This window comes from Anguilla rostrata, chromosome 6 (assembly GCF_018555375.3).
Source record: "Anguilla rostrata isolate EN2019 chromosome 6, ASM1855537v3, whole genome shotgun sequence".
Lineage (NCBI taxonomy): Eukaryota > Metazoa > Chordata > Actinopteri > Anguilliformes > Anguillidae > Anguilla > Anguilla rostrata.
In genome coordinates this window covers 54,289,160-54,309,404 of record NC_057938.1, presented here as the reverse complement: position 1 = coordinate 54,309,404, position 20,245 = coordinate 54,289,160, and the positions used below count along the sequence as shown (strand labels likewise).

The following is a 20,245-nucleotide window of genomic DNA, read 5'->3' as shown; positions in this document are numbered from 1 at the left end:
CGTGTCTGTGTGTACGTTATCCAGTTATAGAAGAGACATGGTGAAAGCATCCCGTTTCCGTCCGTGTTTATTTCCCGTAAACGTGCAGCAGTACAACATTTGAAAAACCAAATGCGCGTTTTACAAGCCTTCTCCTGACTGTACGATAGTCACAGCCAGGTTGCAAGCCAACTGTCACCAAAGGGGGTAATGTCAAAGCACACCCCCTCCCTTTTTGTAAAGGATTAAAAAAAACAAAACAAATATTTACAGAACACTAAAAAGACGACAGCAGTGGACAAACAGACAATCTCAGAGTTTAGGAAACGTGAAGAGCACTGCAGCACTGCTGGTCACTGCACATGCAGAGTGTTAGCGGTGAGCCAATGGGTGCCTTTGTGGGCGTCGCCATGTTCAGACTAACTGATCCTTGAACTGTTAGCCCCTCCCTCTCGCTCCACCCACTCTACTACCGAGACATGAAAATCAGGGGATCGGGGGCCCGTACCTCGAAGCAGGATTAATGAGTTATCTGCATAACTGCGCCAAGTAAAACACGGAACCTCCCACATCTGAAACATGGACTGAAGTAAAAAGAGCTGTCCTGTGTTCTTACTCTGTGCTGTTATACCGCCAGCTCAGTAATCCTGCTACGTCACGTGGCCTGAATCACAAAGCAGGGTTGCTAAGTTAGCTGGATAACTGCACTCAGTAAAACCTTGAACAGCTCTTTTTTACTTCAGTCCATGTTCCAGTTTTGGGAGGGTTCCGGGTTTTACTTGGTGCAGTTATCCAGCTGACTCAGTAATCCTGCTTTGTGAAACAGGCCTCTGTGCTGCTCGATCAGCGCACACCCCCCCAGCAGGGTCAGGGTTCACCAGTAGAAGGTCTTGGAGAGGAATCCGGCCGCCGCGTTCAGCCAGCTCCCAGTGGAATCCTGTTTGGCGGTCGTCCTGGAGACCGCCTTGTCCGTGTCCCTCTCCGGGCTCTCGTCCTCGGGGAGGTAGTCCGGCAGGCTGGCGTTCTCCTGGACGGGCGCGCCGGAGGTGCAGAGGGGAACCAAAACCTGCGGTCAGAGGTGGGAGGCGGAATCACGGGAGGGCCACGCGTTGAACCGCAGGCAGAGACCGCTTCTGTGTGGAGAACCGCGCCGAGAGGATCCACCTAGACTCAAACCGGGGCTAAAATATGCCCACAGTCACGTTCTGCACTCATACAAACATGTTCAGTGGTTGCGTGAGAGCAAACGTGCGTTTTCAACGCCTGAATGAGGGAAATGAAACCCGACTTCCTGTACAGTATTGGGTAGACGTGTAGCCGTGCTCTCACACTCACCTCTTCCCCCGATTCGTTCTTCACCACCTGCTGTGCGGTGAGCACTTTGGTAGCAGCGATGGCAGAGGCCAAGCTCTGGAAGGGCAAACAGAAAAGACCTTAAATTCAGTTACGGGTTTGAATGTGAGCACTTTGAAGGAGAGAGAGAGAGAATGCTGTGGCACAATAACGAGCTTCTATGACTGACAGTCGTTTTCCGAGCTTGTACCCAAGAATTTGGATTAGTGCGTGAATATTGCTTCCCCAGCTGAAACGGGACAGGTGAAAGAATTTGGAGGAGGGGTAAAGATGGCGGCACGCACCTCGGTGGACAGATCGGCGCGGATGCGCACCGTGCACCTCCTCAGGGCCATCTGGAAGGTGAAGCTGATCACCCCTCGGACCTTCAGCAGCGCGTCCTCACAAAGACCCCGCTTGTCCTGCAGATGAGCGGAGAGCAGTCCAGATCAACGGCTACAATACAACATGCTACAGCTACCGCTACAGACATGGAGCTTAACCTGCAGATCAGAGAGCAGTCACCAGCGGCTACAATACAACACACTAATGCTACAGCTACAGACATGGAGCTTAACCTGCAGATTAGAGAGCAGTCACCTGTAATTGGTCAAAGATTACTAATCATGCTTCACAGGATAGGATAGGCCATAGTCGATGTCTGTATTTGGTATTAAAGGAGCACTAATGGCCGAACGTACGGTAGTGTCCAGTCCCTGTATGTGCAGGGTGACGGACTTGGCCTTCTTGTTGGAGCTGTTGAGGAAGAACTGCGGTTTCATTTTCCTTCTAGATCTTTCCGGGGTTCGGGGAGCTTCCGGTGCGCTCAGAATGCCGTGCACTTCCTGGGCAAGCACGGCGATGTCATCGTTAGCCCCGCCCCTACCGACAACAATGACATCAATATTAAATAAACACACCTGAAGATACAGCATCAGAGGCGTGTGTCACGAGGCAGGATTAGAGATTAACCGCACTGAGTAAAACTCAGAACCCTGCCACATATGCAACATGGACTCAAGTAAAAAAAAAAGCTGTTCTGGGTTTTACTTAGGACGCTTATCCACCTAACGGAATAATCCTGCACCGTGATACAGGCCACAGGTTTATGTAATCCATTTTGACACGACAGAATTTGTAAATTTCACTAAAGTAGGACTTGCCTCTCCATCAGATTCTCCAAGCTCACCATCATGCCCAGTTCATTTTTCATTATATTAATGTTCAGTGGAGACTCTGCGAGGTAACGAAGAGTCTGAAACGCAAAAAAAATACAATTAATGCTTATCTACTAGCTTGAGAACTAGTCAGAACTCCGGTCTCTCTGGCCGTAGCATGTAAAGCATTTTGGAAATGAATGTAGTTATTAAACTGGCGATTTTAACCTGTAAAGTGGAGTACAACACTTGGGAATCCTGATGATCTAAAAACAAAACCAAGCCAGGTAGACACCCTTGGTCCTGGACTATGGCCTCTCTGTTCTGCGGTTCTGAAGCCAAGTCCCGCAGCTGGGTCACGACGGCGAGAGCGTCCATCATCCTGAGATTTCTGGTGATAAACAAAAACAGTCCCCCCTTGTTTATACGGTAACCAGGTTTATAATGTATCCGGTCAGCTAAGCGTTGTTGATACCTTTCTAACGTCACACTTCGACGACCATAAAAGAACAAGAAGAAATGTATAATAGCTACTGTAACGTTACATAGAACTGCCACCTCAAAGGCAGCATGCTAGCTCAGTTAGGTTGGATGGTTTTGTGTTGCAAGTTTAACTATTTAACTGTGCAGGCTAAAGAACGTTCAGCGAGGTCGCTGACTCCTCTACAGGAGCAAAACGTATTCAACTAATAATCACTTGCAATTAATTCGTTAACTACTAACGTTACTAATATTGTTGTACCAAGAAAAGGACGGTCAACGGACGCCAGCTAGCTAACGTCATGCGATAAACCTCAGCTAGCTAGCTAATTATAGCAATTGGTAGCTAACGTTAGTCTACTCACTGTTTCCAGCCACTTGACTACTGTTTCCTTAAACAAAACGAATATATGAAGAAACGTCTTCAGAAACACAAACTATTCGTGAAAATTATGTCGAAAAAACGAAATAACGCAGAATATTTGACACTTATATTTAGCTGTCTCCCAGTCTTACCGACACAGCAACCTTGCGACACTCCAAACGCCAGTCAAATTTTCGTACGCCTCTTCCAACCTCAGACGTGATTGGTGGATGGCCGAAACACACCTTGCTTCTTAATGCATCCCCATTGGTTTAGCTTAATCAAGAACTTGAACTGTCCAACCAGAGTCATTTTTGCTCACGCGGCTTTATTTGAGTTCATATGCTCAGGGAACGTGACAGACCTGGGAGCTGTTTATACCGTTTGATGATTTGTATTTCAAGGAAAATATAGCAGGCGATCTAAATCTTTTAATTATAGATTATATGAAAACAAGAAAACGGTAGGAATTACACTTACTTGCAGGCCTAGTTACATTGATACGCTTTTGCAGCTGTGCTTTGCTTGCTTTACTGTTGTATTTTGATGATCAGCGCTTTCTTGTAGATGAAAGCACGCTGCAGCATCCTGCAGGCATTTAAGGGGGTAGTGAAGGGTTTTACACCGCATCTGTTTAGCGTTTATTTGAGTCGCTAATAACTATCAGATACAGATAATACTAGTGGATATTCTATGTTTTTTACGTATACGTTTTTTTTGTTTTGTAGATTTGAAAGTATGTGGAAATTTGGACGCTCCTGCGCTTAACTGTCAGATGTAACGTAGTTCGTCGCCGCCTCGAACATTTCAAACGTTAAGGACGTACTCCTCTGGAAGTCGTCATTTCCCCGCAAGCAAATGTCTCTCCTCGCTGATATCCTTGACCTTCTACGAAATCTTCTCGAGTATTTTGGAGTCCCAGCCGACATGGTAATAACTTGTTTATTTATTCATTTGCCTTTATGTGTATTTCAGCATTGCTAACGTTTAATGCCAACTAGCCTGCGGATGGTAACATATTCGTGATCTAAAGCTAAGTCAGATTATATTGATAGCTAGTTCTGGCAATTTATACCGATATTGTCTTGATTATAGTGCGCATACATAATGTGTTTATTCGTTTCGATTTTCTTGTGGTCTCATACACATATAAAAGTTATACGACTGCTTAGCTCATCTATTGTTTGTGAACGAACAATATGGAATTATTGTTCAAACTAAGTGATACTGTAAAATATGTTCATAATACAGTTTTTTGTTTGTTTTGTTTGTTCTTTAGTTAGTGCCGGTGTGGGACAATCAATACTGCGGGCAGTATCGCAGCATAGTTCGCATGATTGGAACTAACCTTCCCTTGAGTCCTCAAGCACGCGTTCATTTCCAGGTACAGTACACCTAGCCTACCACCGGGAAAATGGGAAATTTTACTTTGCAGAACGTAACATGTTTGTTTGATGGAGTTTGAGATGAAAGGAGAGATGCGCACAGAGCGCATGTCTGTCCATCCCAACGAATCAATCAAAATGGGGGCTGTCATCTAGAGTAACATGCAAGGACTTTGTGACATTGGGAGAGTATGATAATCCATACAGAGTCTAATAATGATCGGTAAACGCCGTATCGCATTTGCAGGGCATTAAAAGTGTGGAGGCACTCCATATCCCTCTTAAGTACAGAGATCGCCTTACAGCAGTAGTGTTGCAAAGTTTTGCTGAATGTTCGCCTGTTCCATTAACTCTTGACATCCTTGAGTTAAAGAGCTGATCTAAAAAAACGACCTTACAGCATTTCACGAATGAAACGCCGCTCCTGAGCACTTTGGAGGTAAATTAATTTAAGTCTCGTTCCGCAGATTCCCCTGCAGTCGTTTGAAAGGCATGGTACTGCTGATTTTCCGTTAAACGGGCCAGTTATACCGTCCTTTGCGGATGTGATGTGGCTTACTGAAGATGACGGGGAGGTCTTGACAAAGTTCAGGTAATGACTAATGAAGACAGTGTTAACTGAATGAATACCTTCACTCGATGCCCTTCAAAGCAAACACTTTTGATTATGTTTAAAGAGTTACTTAAGCCCCAAGATGAAAAAAGAAGTTTTAATGGACTTTTTCCATATTTTTTTTATAAAAATGAAAATAAGAAAAAAGCCTTCTGGTGTTAAAGACTCAATTTCTAAATGAGGCGTTGTTCATGTTCTGATGGATATCCCCCCATGCAAAATTTTAGCTTCCACGACTACCATATAATTATGTGTAACTATTAAAAATGAGGGTTTGATCATGCTGGGTGTTTAATAGTGTGGCTGTGCTTCATTATGTTGTCGTGCGTTGCAGAAATGACGTTCGTCCGCTTGGTAGACATCACGCGAGCCAGCGTCTCCCGGCTCCTCCGGCGCTTGCGTTAGCTCCAGCGCGAGGATTCGCCGAGCTGAGGGGAAGTCAGCCTCCGGCGAACACCGAAGCCTTGAGTAAGATCACGGCCCTGGAGGGCGAGCTGCTCCGGTTACGAGCACAGATCGCCATGATCGTCACCATGCCCTCAGGTGAGTGTGCGGTCGGTCGCAGACTCGCCGCGCCAGGGGTTTTCAACCAGGGGTTGGCTGCAGTGGGACGTGGGGAGTACTCTGGAGCTCCTAAAACTGGCTGTCCCCTTTTAAAATAGTTTGTTATATAATATACTGGGGAAAGTAACTATGTCTGCCCCTACCATTTTAAAATTGCTATATACAAGCAATGAGAAGTAATTACATAGACATTATCATTAAGGGAGCATAATGGATGCATCAGTCAGTCTAATTTTGATTCCACTATCAGAAAATATCTCCCAGGGGTACTTCACAGGGGGTATGTGGGGTTCAGGTAAATTATCGTAGGTAACAATATATCTGCAGGTGCTTATGGGGGGTATTGGAGCTTACATTACATTTACATTTGAGAGCTGAAGGTTTTGGGTTCAGAGAGTTACCATTTCACAATGAGACTGAAAATCTTGATGTTTACTATTGAACATGGGCAAACAATACAACTAATAGAAGAATATAGTTGTTGTACAGCAATAGTAAGTAACAGTGATAAAATGAAAAATGCAAATATAGAATCCAGGGTTGTGAGTTGGCGTGTCATTTTCTCTCCACCAAAGATGGCTGCGTTCATCGAAAGAAAGAATTTCAGTGTGTTTATTCAGACCAGAAACAGCCTAAATACACCGTCCTACCCAGAGTTCAGTGTGTTTACACACTCCTGGCCAATCACATGCGTTTAATTTCCTTCTGCTGTGCAAATTTGAATGTGACTGCTGTATATCCCTGCTGGGTATTTGTAAGCTGAGTGCTATTAATAACCTGTGCTGTTTTACACAGTGATGCAGTGTGTGCTCACGTAGTTATTCTCCGTTTGGTTACACAGCCTTTATTCAGGAGACTCGCGTAGCTGCTTTCGGTGTTGACCTCCTCAAGGTCGTGTTCTCGAGCCGGAGGGCGCAGTCCGCGATTGTTTTACACCTTTGTGGCGGGGGGGGGGGGAAGCCAAAACCGCAGTGTCGCTTCAGTGACCTTCTCTCTTCCAGGTACTGCGCCCTTCCAAAACGCTCCTGCTACCCCAGGGGGGTCCTCTCCCCCTCCCCCTCCTGTTCTCACCTCCACTCCCGCTCCCGCGCCTCGGTGCCCTCCCCCTCCCCCACCTCCTCCTCCCCCCCTACCTCCTCACTGCCCTGCTGCCATGGAGACGCAAGCCCACGGCCCGATCAGGCAGCCGCGGCGCACGGCTAGCAGGGAGGAGCAGGATCAGAAAGATCGGAGGACGGGTTCGCCGTCTGAGAAAGCTCCCAGCATGCTGGACGTACTGAAGGACTTGAATCAGGTTAAGCTCCGTGCAGTAGAGAGGTGAGCATCAAGCACTGTGTGCAGTGTAATATTTAATAACCTGCCTGTCTGTTCTGTAACACTTTACCATGAAGTGCCAATAAGCCTGCATAACACTGTTATAATCAGCTGTGACAGCATATTATGGATTATAGCCCATGCCATGCCACTGATTATGTAAGCAGTGTTATTTTACAGCAGTTACTTTGAATTTGTGCTGTTAAAATTCCCTGCTTATCTTATGACAATGTTAAGATGTGCAGTTAGCTGTAATGCACTGTCATGATTGGTTATGACAAATTTAATATCATGATTATGACAGTGTTATTCCGGTGTGTGTGAAACAAAGTAAAATTAAAGCGTAAAATCAAATATTGTGTTCCTGACTGCTGTTTTTATGTAATGTTATGTAAAGTAATGTTTCTAGTGAGCTGTGCTTGCCTTCTATTCTACCAGTTTTCAGCCATATTCTGAGTTTGATTTGATTATAGATGTGCAGTTTCTAAACTCAAACTCAAAGCATGTGTTTAGGAAGCCAGCGCACTGATGTTGCTGTAAATTAAACCTTCGGTTATAAGCTGTTCTACAGTCTGTGGTTCTAAACGCACCACAGACGTGGATGTCAGTTAAACGTTCGCTAATAACCTGGTCTGGTCTGACGCACTGAAATGGCGCTGAGTCCAGGTCCCGTAAGCGTGTTTCCTACGCGCGCGTGTGTAAGAGATGTGCGGTGTGATTCCGTGTGCAGGTCTCCTGGCGGAACGCCGGTGATGAAGAGGAGCAAAAAAGCGGTTGACTTCGGCGACCCGGCGGCGCTCATCGCCGAAGCGCTGAAGAGGAAGTTTGCGCACAGGCGCAAAGAGGACTCCTTCGACAAGGAGAACCGCTCTTTCGAGCTCTCCCCGTTCGGAAGCCCCGAGATTCCCAGTGTAAGTTTATCCGTGTTATTAGTTTCTTATTTTATTATTACAAAAAATAATGATATTTTCAGTCTGTGGGAGTTGACTTTTGTTATTTATTTCTTTATTTATTTATTCAGTTTACTTTGTATGTCTTACGAAATGTTTTGAGTAGATTTGCACTCTTGTAATACTGGATATCGGTCTGCAGGGGGTGCTGTTTCACCAGCCAAAATGTTTTTTGTATTTTTAGCCAGTGAGTCGTTCAGGCCAGATGTACAGAATGTGGAAGTGTCGGATGTTAATGTAGTGGTTATTCCTACTGGCTTATAGCGGGAAATTAACTATTTTCACTAGCGCAACCTCAGCAAGAGCTGGCGTTAGCGTCACAAGCTCAAGTGATGTTTTACAGTGAATTACTGAAATAGTGTGTGTCAACCTTCCCAGAATTGCATAACACAGATATAGTATTGATTTAATGATACGAGGTGTACATTACATTATTACATTACAATAATTTGGGCAGGCGCTCTTATCCAGAGTAAGGAACAGTGATGGATAAAACCAGCGTTTCTCTCCGAAATACAAAAGTGTGGTGTCATTAGGAAGACCTAGAGCCCGTTTATAATCACCATGATCAATGTGATTGGACAGAATAGATCTCATTTGTGGCTTGGTGTGTGCACACAGACTCATGACCAATTTTTTTTTTGTTCAGATCCCTTTTAATATCAGGTGCGGTCAGGGACGACTACACCTGTGATTGCCATGGCAACGAGCAACCAGTCCGGTGAGAGTGGATGCTTCTCAGACTACTGATACTTCCTCCTGCAGTATTTTTTTTTGTTGGTTTACAGTTTTTTCCTAAGGTCTACTAAATGTCTGTGTTAACCTTGACCCTTGACCTCTGCAATGCTTTGGTCTCTGGCGGTACTTTTTCTGGTTTGCAGTTTTCATGCAGACGGCGAGTTTTGTTTTGGTTTGGTGTAAATATATAGGATTTAATTGCTGTACAGAGATTTGAGGACATTGTTTTGTACAATGATTTGTCTAGATTATTTGTGTTTTGTTGTCATTGTTCCTCACGTGGCGGAAATCGCGCGTGAAGTCTGTCGGTCTTCTCAAATCGCACTCCAAAAACTCTAATTCTGTGCGGTCAGGTTCCGAGCTAAACTTGCATGGTGAATGACACCACCCCCACAAACAACTCAGTGAATCACAACAGGTTTTGTTCTCCCATTTGGGGGGGGGGGGACAACTGCAAATACATGTGCCTATGGGACTGAGAATTCCAGGAGAATGCAACAAAAAAGCAACTTGCAACGTGCAATGATTTTACAAATGTCTTGTCTATACTGCACTGTAGTAGAATTGAATTAGTGTAATATTCTAAGTGTGTATGTCTCAAGCATGTGAAACTATGGACAAGCCATTGAGAATGCTCAGCTATGCTCAGCCAGCCCACTGACACACACTGTGTGAATGTTTATGTGCCTAGCGTGGTGGGGGGGGGGGGGTTCATGGGTTGGAAAAAAAAAAAAAAGGGCAAAATCCTCCAACACGCTTTGGGATCAGGTCTCCCCCTCCCCCTCCTGGCCCGGGCCTCACCCCCCCCCCTCCCCCATGGTGAAACAGGCAGCAGGATCTACACCTGTCCCGTTGGAACTGTCCTATCCTGCCACCGAACGAGGGGTGGGGTGAGGGGGAGACGGGCGCGTACCTCGTTTGGGTTACAGGGTTCACGCTGGGGCGGGACGGGCCTGCGGGCGATGCCATCCTCGCAGGGTCCCGGCCCTTCATTCAGGAACAGGGCACCGTGGAAACGGCGAGGGTTCCCACGGCAACGAAGGAGACGCGACCCGGCTTTGCGCGCTTAGCGTTTCGCTGTGTGGCTCCGTCCCGTGGACTGGCTCTTTACTACGTGCGACCTGGTGCTGCCGCTTTTTGGGAGATCCGTTTTGGGGGGGGACGAGCTCAGACTCTCGCTGTCGAAGCGATGCTTGGCCTGGTGGTCTTGCGCCAAATGAGGCCGTTCTGCTTTTTACTCACTTGCTGGCAAGTTTAATGCAACCTGCGTCTTCCGGATAACGAAAGGCATTTCAGCCTTTGGAACTTTAATTTCACGTTCTCTTCGCGTTTTCATTTCAGCTAACAGATGAATCGCAAGGTGTCCCTACTTCAGCTTGTACAGTTACGGAAGCACTGTCTTAATGCTGTAATTAAATTTTTTTTTTTTTGGGGGGGGGGGGGATTTCAATAATGTAGCTGCATGTATGACGATAACAAGGGCTGGAGATGTAATTTTTTAAAATCAAATGGCCAGCCAGCCAGAGATATTCACGTGAATCAGGCCACGCCCTTTAATGTTTTATTTTGTTTTGTTTATTTTGTTACAATGTGAAAAGAGCTGATGAATAAAATGGTTGGCATGGCACCGGCCTTTCGTCAGTTGTTTGAGTTCTGATTTAAACTGAACCATGCACGTGTGTACACACACGCGCGCACACACACACACAGACACATCCACACACACACTCTCCTACACATTCCTGGATCGCAGCACCATGGTGAACCAAAGTTAATCTATGAAATGAGGGCAAAGCACACGTTTTGGACACATTCACTGCCTGTGTGATGTGGACGCCATATTGACTGCGATTCACTGTCTTTACCGAGGCCCTCTTGGGTTCTCAAAGTGAGCTCTGACTCATCTTGGTTGGCATTCTTGGCCAGGGGAAAAATTATGACCCCCGACTGACCTGCACTTGTCACCGAGCCAACCTCTTTTCGCTCTTTATCACAGTGGCACAGTATCATAGTTAAATGTTCACCGGCATGTAGAAGCTGATGTCAATCCACCAAACTTCCTGAAGTACAACCGTGTGACTGGAGAACAAGACTGATTGATTGATTGAATGTGTTTCTACAGCGACAAGGCCCCATGTTAAATCCGCCTACTGGTGTTCATGGCAAAGGACTCAATTCTGTGGTAAAACTACAGGGAAATGACCTTAAATTACTTATACAAGCGAGTGAATAACCAATTCATGAAGCAAATGGGAAAAAAAAATGCAGATTTAATTACAGTAGGTTAAAAAAACAGTAATTTTATTCATCACAGTGTTTGGAAAATTATGGCATTTTAAGTCCCATGAAAGTGATGGATTTCTATAGGAACACAGTCTTCCTGCACTGGAAGGCTCAGTTCACTGGTGTGCGGTTCAGCTGTGATAATGAATTGTTTCTCTTCCGCGAAAGTTCACGCAGCTTGTAAAAAGGTAAAAGATGGCACCCACTTGTAAGTGGTTTGTGACGGTGCTACAGGATGTATCGTAGAAATGAAAATGTTTTTCAGACCTGGCCTTGTACAGCGTTTCAAGTATGCTGAATACTAACAGTAAAGCCAACAGACGGCTGGGATTGTGTCCATTCAAACGGCCTTTCAGAATGAACACTAGCGTGAACGGGTAATCAGCTACAAATGCTGTCGTACAAACTACAGTTAATAGGGATTAAATTATTCTGGTGTCATATTTACCAGAAAAAAAATGGATGAGCTCCACCAATCATGAAGTTGCTCAGGAAAAAAACAATTTATCAACGCAGGTGATAAATTCTGACAGTCTGAGATCACTGTGGGAACCACCAGGATGTAAGCAGACAGTGTCTTTCTGGATCTAGCGAAGTAGGTTTCACCAGTGAAAAACAGAGTACAAATACAGGTAGTTTGACTTATAAAAAAACAACATAAAATAATTTATAATTAAACAATTGTGTGTGGTAATCAGCAGAAAAAAAGTTATGTTAAGGCTTTGTTATGTGTGCACATAAAAGTGTAGAGTTGTTTAAGTATTTACAGTTTATTTTAAAAGTAACAGTATATGTGAGTGACAAGTTACCCTTGTTTTATACAGGTACCAATATTCATTTGGCAAGTGAACCAGTAGCTTAATTTATGAAATATACAATTATATCCACTAAAGCGACATAAAAGCTTATAAAAATTAGACATATGACATCAAACTAAGCCAGGTGTTCATCTTGTTTGGGGGAAAAAACACTTCGGGTTCATAGCTTTGTTTTAGAGACTAGTCTAGCACTTGTTTTTTTATTTTTTAAATGCAGTAAAGCAAGTAGGGGACTGTCCAAATTTTTGGTGCAAATATTAGAAAAAAGAAGGTAAACATGTTTTTAAAACATCCTGTAAAAAAACTGGGTTTACAGAACAGATCGCTGAAGTGCAGCCCAGCTGCTGTTTTGTTTGTGTGTGTGTGTGTGTGTGTTCTTTTTTTGTTTTTGTTTTTTTTTTTTGTCAGTCCTCTGAAGACGCTGTGCTCCTCCTCCCGATGCTGCTGGGTTTTCGGTTTCCCGGACTGAGAAACTTGGACAGGGCTGTCTCGACTGCCCCGCCCCGCGAACAGCCCCCCCCCCCCCCGCCCCCGCATTGGTCCGTGCTGAAACCGTAAAAACAACAGGAGAGGCCGCGGGGAATGTCAGAGGGGGAAACGGGAGGGGTGCTGGGTGGACGCGGGGGTGGCTGGGGGCTGGTGAGGGGCGGGGGGGGGGTGTGGCCTGTGAGGGGGGAGGTAACTGAAGAATCGGTCCGGCCAATCGCTGGCTTTGTCTCTCCCGTGCGCCATCGGCCGCGCAGCGTTAGCGGAACGCGCTACAGCCCAGCGCACGGGCTTTGATCCCGGAAGGAGTTTTTTTTTCCCCCGCAGGGAAAAGGCAAGGGGTCTTTTTTTTCGGGAGATCCAGAGAGGGGGTGTCTACGGGACCCCCGTGCCCCTCTCCTCCTCCTGCCCCGTGCCGGGGGGGGGGCACGCCGCGTCCTGCTCCCCGAGCCGCAGCCGACCCCACTGCTCCTTGTTCTTCCGCAGGTGTCCCAGCATGCACTCTGCCAGCAGGCTGCTGTCCGTGAAGCGCGCCCACTCCTCGAACAGGGGCTCCACCAGGAACGTGATGAAGCCTGCGGGGCGAGCACACGGGACGGCCTTAAAGCGACGGGACCGTCAGCACTAGCCCCCCCCCCCCCCACACACGGCTTTTACCCCAACACAGATAACAGTGACACGGGAATCAAATAACATGCAGCACAGCAAACAGGGAAACGTTAGCGTTTGCAGTGGCAACCTGGGAAATCAAGAGATTGTGCAGCCAGTCGTATGCAGGTTATCATCAGGTGGACAGATCGAGCGCTGATTTACTGCAGAGCAGTAGCTTCAGAGAGAGAGAGAGGGAGAGAGAGAGGGGGGATGGAGAAAGAGAAAGGGAGGCAGAGAGAGAGAGACGGAAGGAGGAAGAAAGAAAAGGGAGGGAGGGAGAGTGAGAGAGAGGTAGGGAGAGAGGGAGGCAGAGAGAGAGAGAGAGAGAGATAGCTGCAGCTGGAGCCTGCGTTTTTAATGAAGGCTGAAAAAAAAACGCACCCCAGTAAAGGTCAGCCCCGGCGAGAGATTCACCCGCCAATCATGCTCACCGCCCCAACAGCCCGGGACGGGAGCGGAATGCTAACGGCAACCGCACCCCCCCCCCCCCCCCAAACACCCCCCCCCCGTTCCTAACCGACCCCCGTCCCGTCCTCCTACAGGCCAGGTAATCATGTAGAAGAGGGTTTCTGGGTCTCGCTCACCTGTCTGTATGACGGGGACAGAGTTGGACCGCTGGTCACACAGGGGGCTGACCTCCAGCTCAAACCGTCTCTCAAGGTCACCTGAGACAGGGGGAAGAGAGAAAGAAGCACTTTATTATTATTATTATTATTATTATTATTATTATTATTATTTTAAATAAGACAAGAACCGTAATGACGTCTAGAAAAGTGACCGGAGGTTCAATAAGGACAAAAACCTGTGGTTATAAACACTGGAATATGTTTGGTTTGTGGTCCTATTAACAGGTACACAGAACGCACGCACACACACATGCACGCACGCACACACACATGCGCACACACATACAGGCACATACACCCACATACACAAATGCACAAACACAAATACATTTAGCTTCATGTACGCTTAAATATATGACTGTAATTACTACCCTAGCAACAATAACCCCAGTAACCAAAATGAACTTCATCTGTGAATGATTTTCATTTAGTTTCATTTCACTTCTCTATTCTTTCAGACGACTGGCTTCATAAATCTCCAACTCGTATAAATCCCAGATTGAGTTCATAAAGAGCCAACTGGTCTATTCAGGAAACTGGCTGTATGCTAGGATTTTCTGTGGGGCACCATGATGGCAGAGCCTTTGCATGTGTGAGAGTGTGTGCAAGTGTGTGTGTTTGTGTTACTGTGTGTGTGTGTGTTACTGTTTATGTGTATGTGTGTGTGTGTGTGTGTGTGTGTTACTGTTTATGTGTATGTGTGTGTGTATGTGAGTTACTGTGTTTGTTTGTATGTGTGAGTGTGTTACTGTGTGTGTGTATACGTGTGTCTATGTTACTGTGTGTGTGTGTATTACTGTGTGTGTGTGTGTGTGAGAGTGTGTGTGTGTGTGTGTGTGTATACGTGTGTCTGTGTTACTGTGTGTGTGTGTGTGTGTGTGTGTATACGTGTGTCTGTGTTACTATGTGTGTGTCTGTGTGCGTGTTACTGTGTGTGTGTGTGTGTGAGTCTGTGTGTGTGTGTGTGTGTGTGTGTGTGTGTATACGTGTGTCTATGTTACTGTGTGTGTGTGTGTGTGTGTGTGTGTGTGTGGGAGTGTATGTGTGTGTGTGTCTGTGTTACTGTGTGTGTGTGTGTGTGTATACGTGTGTGTGTTACTGTGTGTGTGTGTGTGTGTGTGTGTGTGTGTGTGTGTGTGTGAGAGAGAGTGTGTGTGTGTATATATATGTGTATGTGTGACTGCCGGGTCCTGAGGGCGATCTCTCATTACGAGGGTCCCCAGGGATTCAGGGCTCATTTAGGGAACAGGCTCAGATACACCCAGGAGCGGCCGGGTACGTGACCGTCCCAGAAGCGCCAGGAGGAAATGCGCCCTTCCTGTTTGCCGGCTCACTTCCTGTTTTAGCACCTCCGTGGCGTCGTGGTTACGCAGCCTTCACAGCGGCGGCCACGCCTCAGTAACCATGGAGAGCCGGTCTGGGGCGGCCGGCCCCGAAACGTGGAGGACGGTGGTATGTGTGGGGGGTAGGGGGGGTGTGTGTGCGTGGCCTTGTCTGTAGAATTTAAGGATACGGGGGTAGAACTCTTTGCACACTCTCTCTCTCCATTGGAGAGGCTGAGGGGGGTTTGGGGTTGGGGCCTGTGGGTGGAGGTTTGGGGTTGGGGCCTGTGGGTGGGGGTTTGGGGTGGATGTGGGGGTGGGGGCAGGGAGGGATCTAGGCAAAGCTGCAGGTGGAGGCGTAAGGATACGGGGGCGTGGTTTCGGGAGGTGCTGCGGCTGACCTTGTCTGTAGAACTCTTTGCACACCCTCTCGCTCCATTGGAGAAGCTGTGGGTGGGGGCTGTGGCTGGGGTTTGGAGGTTAGGGGTGGGGAGAGGGAGGGATCTAGGCGAAGCTGCAGGTGGAGGCGTAAGGATACGGGGGTGTGTTTTTTCGGGAGGTGTCTCTGACCTTGTCTGTAGAACTCTTCGCACACCCTCTCGCTCCACTGCCGGCTGAGCTCCCAGTCCCGGCACGGGTTACAGATGTCCGCACACTTCAGGGCGATCTGAGCGGACGGCACAAACACGCAACACGTCAGGGGGGCTACACGCAACACGTCAGGGGGGTTACACGCTACACGTCAGGGGGCTACATGAAACACATCAAAAACCAAGACCCGACACTAAATGACTACGCTGCAGACAGGTTAAACTGATCGGCCATTTTAATTATGCTATAATCACAGTACGTAATGGCCACTACGAAATTCTCCTGTTGTGAGCACTATCAGAACTTTGTTTTCAGCGTTAAAAAGCCCAATTCCTATCACAGCATTTGTTTTTTATGTAGACAATGAAAAAATGTTTATTTTGGTTGTGCAGTTTAAGTGAGATCTGAGTGTGATGAATCTGCAAATGCCAAAAATTCAAATGGCAAAACTTCAAATGCAAATGCGGGGCGCGGCACTCACCTGCAGCACAAAGTGCCGGTGGTCGGCGTCCTCCAGGCTGATGTCGTCGCCGTCCAGCTGGGATTTGAAGCGCCCCAGGAACTCGTTCTGCCGGTTGATGTCCGTGGCCAGGATGAGGGACCCCAGCTGCTGCTCGATGTCCTGTCTGAGGGCGGGGGCGGGAGGGTGCAAAGGATGCTGGGTAAAGTCTTACATCAGTTATGCTAGGTAGGTATAAAGCTTCGGAAATACTCAATATACTGCTTCTGTTCAAGTTTTAGTGAAAATGTTATTTTATCTTCCGTTATTGGCAGTAGCATATGTAAACAAAATGGTGGATATACTCAGTGAAATTGAGGCTCTCCGATACACCTCTCGGTATAGCAAACACGTACACACACACACAGCTATTACTCCAGGAACTATGAGAAACTGTCAGACTTTAAAAACCAGACTTGACCCCTAGACGTTGAGTGTATGACAGTGTGTATGACAGTACAGGTTTGGAGCATTTGGCCCTAAAACTTGTGGTTTATGGGGACGCAGGTATGGTGGATTTGGGCCTTAGACCCGCGGTGTATGGGGACGCAGGTGACTCACGTTATGTCAGCAGGCAGGTGGGACAGGAGGCCCGACTCTCTGAGCATGCCCACTGTGGAGCGCCAGTGGTGGCTCTCCAGCACCGAGGTATTCTGCCAAAACACAGAGCGCTGCGTGTTAGAGACACACTCCTAAACACACACACACGCACGCACACACTAATGCGCACACACACAGAGACACACATGCACACACATACGCACACACACAGACACTGACACATATGCACACACATACCCACACCTATACAGACATGCACAAATACACACACACACACACACACACACACGCACACACACACATGCCACAGAGACACAAGGAAAGCCTGTAGTCCACACTGTAGGTCAACACTAAACTGAAAAGTATTTGGGCACTCTATGGCTCCCTGTTTCACAAAGGCAGGTTCAGACCAATAAGGCAGCCCCATTCTCACAGGAGACCCGCTACAGACGGAGCGCTGACCTGGTACAGACTGGCCAGGTGGTGTTTGGTCTTGATGAGGAAGGGCTGGTTCACCCCCGGGTGATCCACGTCATGGGCCGCGGCAGCCATGAGCCCCAGGAAGATGTCCATTGGAGTGAGGTACTGTGCCAGCTGTTAAACAGGATGCACAGTTAGCATAGCATCATTCCATCACATTACACTGAATTCATTTAGCACTTAGCATAGCGAAGCTTCGTTAGCATAGCAACATTACATCACATTACACTGCATTCATTTAGCACTTAGCATAGTGCAGCACAGTTAGCATAGCTACATTACATCACATCACACTGCATTCATTTAGCGCTTAGCATAGTTAGCATAGCACAAATTTGTACAGATCTTTTTTTTCTGAGAGTGTACTCGTGACTATGAGAGTTGTGCTTTGCCAAACCTATCAGGAGATGTTTTTTTGGGGGGGGGGGTGGGAAGTTGGGGTGGTACTGTTTACCCTTCAGATGAAGGCCCAGCCTGGCTCTGTCTCCATCTGCCAGCGGCCAGAAGCCGCGCTGAAGCCAAAACAACTATGACCTTTGACCTTACCGCCATCTCTGACCGTGATCATATCTGCTGCCAGGAGACAGCAGCCGAGGCTCTTTACTTCCTCTGTCTACCCAACAGACAGGAAACGGGGCGATGTGGGGGCGAAGGGGGGGGGGGGTGTGGGGGGCGCGGGTGAAGGCAGGAGGAGGAGTCGCACTCCTGTTTCCACGGCGACCCCGCTACCCTGTCGTACGTACCTTGGGCTCCTTCAGGTAGCAGTGCATGGCCTGCGTGACGTCAGCGGCGTGCACGGCATTGTGGTACGGGTTCTGGCTGTGGTAGTCCTCCTGCACCATGCCTGCGTATAAAATCACAGAAAATACACATTTCAATTTCAATTTCACTTTCAAAGCAAAACACTGAAGTTTCGGCCGCCTGTACCTACACAGTTCATCAGACTAGGGCAGCCAAACATGATCATGTTCCCCATAACAAAGGAAACATACTGTACGAGTATGTGCGAGTGTCGTGCCTTTGATCTCATTTACACAAGGTATTGTTTTGCAAGGTAGCACCTCACCTCACCTAAACCTTCCCACACATTACACCGGCATCTGAACAGGGAAACAAACTGCAGTAAACTTCCCTGTGAGGCAGAGATAACGTGTGTGATGCCGCACTTGGTGGGCTCCATTCATTTAATTCAATTCAATTCAATACAACTTTATTTGTAATGCGCTTTGTCCCGAGACACTCTCATAAATACACTGCAAAAATAGTCTATCTTAACAAGTGTTTCAGCCTTGTAATGAGATACTTACATGTTTTTCTTTTATTTTTTACATAGAATATATTATTTTGTTTTAAGTTACTTTTTGCTTGACAAGTGAAATTGTCTCACCCCATTGGCAAATCTTTTATAACAGCAAAAAGAAAGTAACAGAAGTAGGTCTGAGTCTGTAATATAAATAAGTTTTGGTGCCAGGAAGGGAGTTGGGGATGCTGTCCACCAGGGGGCAGCACCAACCAAACACTACAGATATGGCCACAGCTGCAGTGCATTGTAATCACTTCAGCTGTGGCCTATTACCTAATCACCAGGCCTAATAAAAGGCCTAGTGCTCAGGCCTAAAGGGGGGCAACTTTTTAGGAGAGTGGTGTGTGTGGGTGAAAGTTCTCCTTTCTGAGTTTTGTCATTGCTTTTCCTGAGAAGCATTTGCTTGGCAGATTGGCCTTTTTTCTCTTTGTTTGGTGTAGATTTCTGCTTGGTCATCATTTTTTCCCTATAAAAGACGGTAAGCCAATCATTTTTGTTGTTTTTCCTGTCCTTTCACCACATGATCAGTGGCCACCCCCAGCCCTACATCCCAAAGTATATTTACAAAGTAATAAAGCATAAAGTATATAATGTATAAGTTAGTACCTATGAATAAGTTTTCTTCTAAATATAAGACTAAAATGCTTAAGACTTATTTTTTTGGTTTTCACAGTGTGGTGGCGCACTTTATGGGCTCTATGTCTTTAATGCTCCTCCCCCTTTTCTCCGAAGCTTGGGACAGCCAATCAGATTCATCGGGGCTCACCGATTCAGGAGAGGTCGGATAAGCACGCCTCCAAAATCATCACTGCTTCCAGTCACGCCACCATTCGGCCGTCTGAAGTGAACACCGCTGCCCTGGCCTGGTTTCAGAGGAGCAAGGTACTGTAACCTCTTTCATACAAGATGGCGACCGTCGACAAGTCACCAGAACAACGTACAAAAAAGGTACAAGAACGGGGCGAATAGTTCGCATCCCCTTCACCGGTCGCGATCCCAGCAGCAGTGCTCCTGAGGACACGCGCACAGCGCTCTGTTGCTCTGCGAGAGATCAGCTTGCCCTCGCACTTGCGAAACGGAGAGGTGACTCACGTTCTCAGTGCTCACGCGGCGCAGAGCAAAGGTCGCCCCGGAGCCAAAGGAAGGAAGCGCTAAAAAAATGACGCGAACGGAGCCATTTGTCGAAGGCGATCGGAAAAAGATTTTTTTTTTCTCTTTTTCTGTGAATTATGAAGAGACTATGTATTCTGTGAATTCTATAAATGTCGTTTTCCTGACAGGAAGGTGTTGTTTTTAAGATGTGTACATAGGGCAAACATCCCCAAACGAGGATTCGAAGTAAAGTAAATTTCTTAAGAACACATACCCAGAAATCTATGCAGCTTCACCATGTCCAATTGGAAATGATGAATAAGTCCATAGACGTTGAAAAGATGACACAGAAGTGTGACTAAGCTATTGCCTTGAATGGGGGAAAAGGAGAAAGTGTTTTATATGAGCACTACATCAATGAACAGCCAAGTATGCATGACACGGTACATGACAAACACAGTCCAAACCTCGCAGATTTGGTTATGTAAAAAAAAAAAAAAGGCACATTCCCTGCAAGGTCTACATCAGTGAAAGCTACAAAAGATAGGTAGAAAACACAAAGAAATAGGCTATATTGTCAAACAGGATTAACAAGGGGTCTGTAACCTTGGTTAATCAATCAATCAGAGACAATCAATCAATGTATTTATCTAGTCC

At 46.7% G+C, this 20,245-nt stretch overlaps 3 protein-coding genes and 1 long non-coding RNA gene across 5 annotated transcripts in view; 2 read left to right on the top strand and 2 right to left on the bottom strand.

Moving 5' to 3' along the window:
• Positions 1-49: 49 nt before the first annotated feature.
• Positions 50-3,598, bottom strand: armc1l (armadillo repeat containing 1, like). 2 transcript variants are annotated; one of them, XM_064340620.1, is made up of 7 exons: positions 3,465-3,598; positions 2,697-2,859; positions 2,475-2,566; positions 2,013-2,193; positions 1,617-1,733; positions 1,315-1,389; positions 50-1,045 (listed from the first exon to the last, which is right to left on the bottom strand). In XM_064340620.1, the coding sequence occupies exons 2-7, from the start codon at positions 2,847-2,849 to the stop codon at positions 854-856; spliced, it is 810 nt and encodes a 269-aa protein (XP_064196690.1). In that variant the 5' UTR covers positions 2,850-2,859; positions 3,465-3,598; the 3' UTR covers positions 50-853. The 2 variants fall into 2 exon arrangements, with proteins under 2 accessions (XP_064196690.1, XP_064196691.1); XM_064340621.1 differs by lacking the exon at positions 3,465-3,598 and adding an exon at positions 3,314-3,458.
• Positions 3,599-3,621: 23 nt separating this feature from the next.
• Positions 3,622-10,517, top strand: mtfr2 (mitochondrial fission regulator 2). Its single transcript, XM_064340619.1, has 8 exons — positions 3,622-3,775; positions 4,041-4,242; positions 4,592-4,696; positions 5,165-5,289; positions 5,645-5,853; positions 6,876-7,191; positions 7,919-8,099; positions 8,788-10,517. The coding sequence occupies exons 2-8, from the start codon at positions 4,171-4,173 to the stop codon at positions 8,830-8,832; spliced, it is 1,053 nt and encodes a 350-aa protein (XP_064196689.1). The 5' UTR covers positions 3,622-3,775; positions 4,041-4,170; the 3' UTR covers positions 8,833-10,517.
• A 609-nt stretch (positions 10,518-11,126) lies between these two features.
• The window catches only part of LOC135257653 (3',5'-cyclic-AMP phosphodiesterase 7B-like), a 30,005-nt gene continuing 20,886 nt past the window's right edge, over positions 11,127-20,245 (bottom strand). Inside the window, exons 6-13 of the mRNA XM_064340618.1 lie at positions 19,863-19,958; positions 17,937-18,037; positions 17,176-17,307; positions 16,714-16,805; positions 16,135-16,279; positions 15,633-15,729; positions 13,699-13,779; positions 11,127-13,038 (exon numbers count right to left, since the gene is read on the bottom strand). Coding sequence (XP_064196688.1) covers positions 12,839-13,038; positions 13,699-13,779; positions 15,633-15,729; positions 16,135-16,279; positions 16,714-16,805; positions 17,176-17,307; positions 17,937-18,037; positions 19,863-19,958 — 944 coding nt within the window. The 3' untranslated portion in view covers positions 11,127-12,838. The remainder of the gene's footprint in view (positions 13,039-13,698; positions 13,780-15,632; positions 15,730-16,134; positions 16,280-16,713; positions 16,806-17,175; positions 17,308-17,936; positions 18,038-19,862; positions 19,959-20,245) is intronic.
• LOC135257656 (uncharacterized) lies at positions 18,771-19,773 on the top strand. Its single transcript, XR_010330703.1, has 2 exons — positions 18,771-18,974; positions 19,229-19,773. It is a non-coding gene; the product is annotated as an uncharacterized LOC135257656 (long non-coding RNA).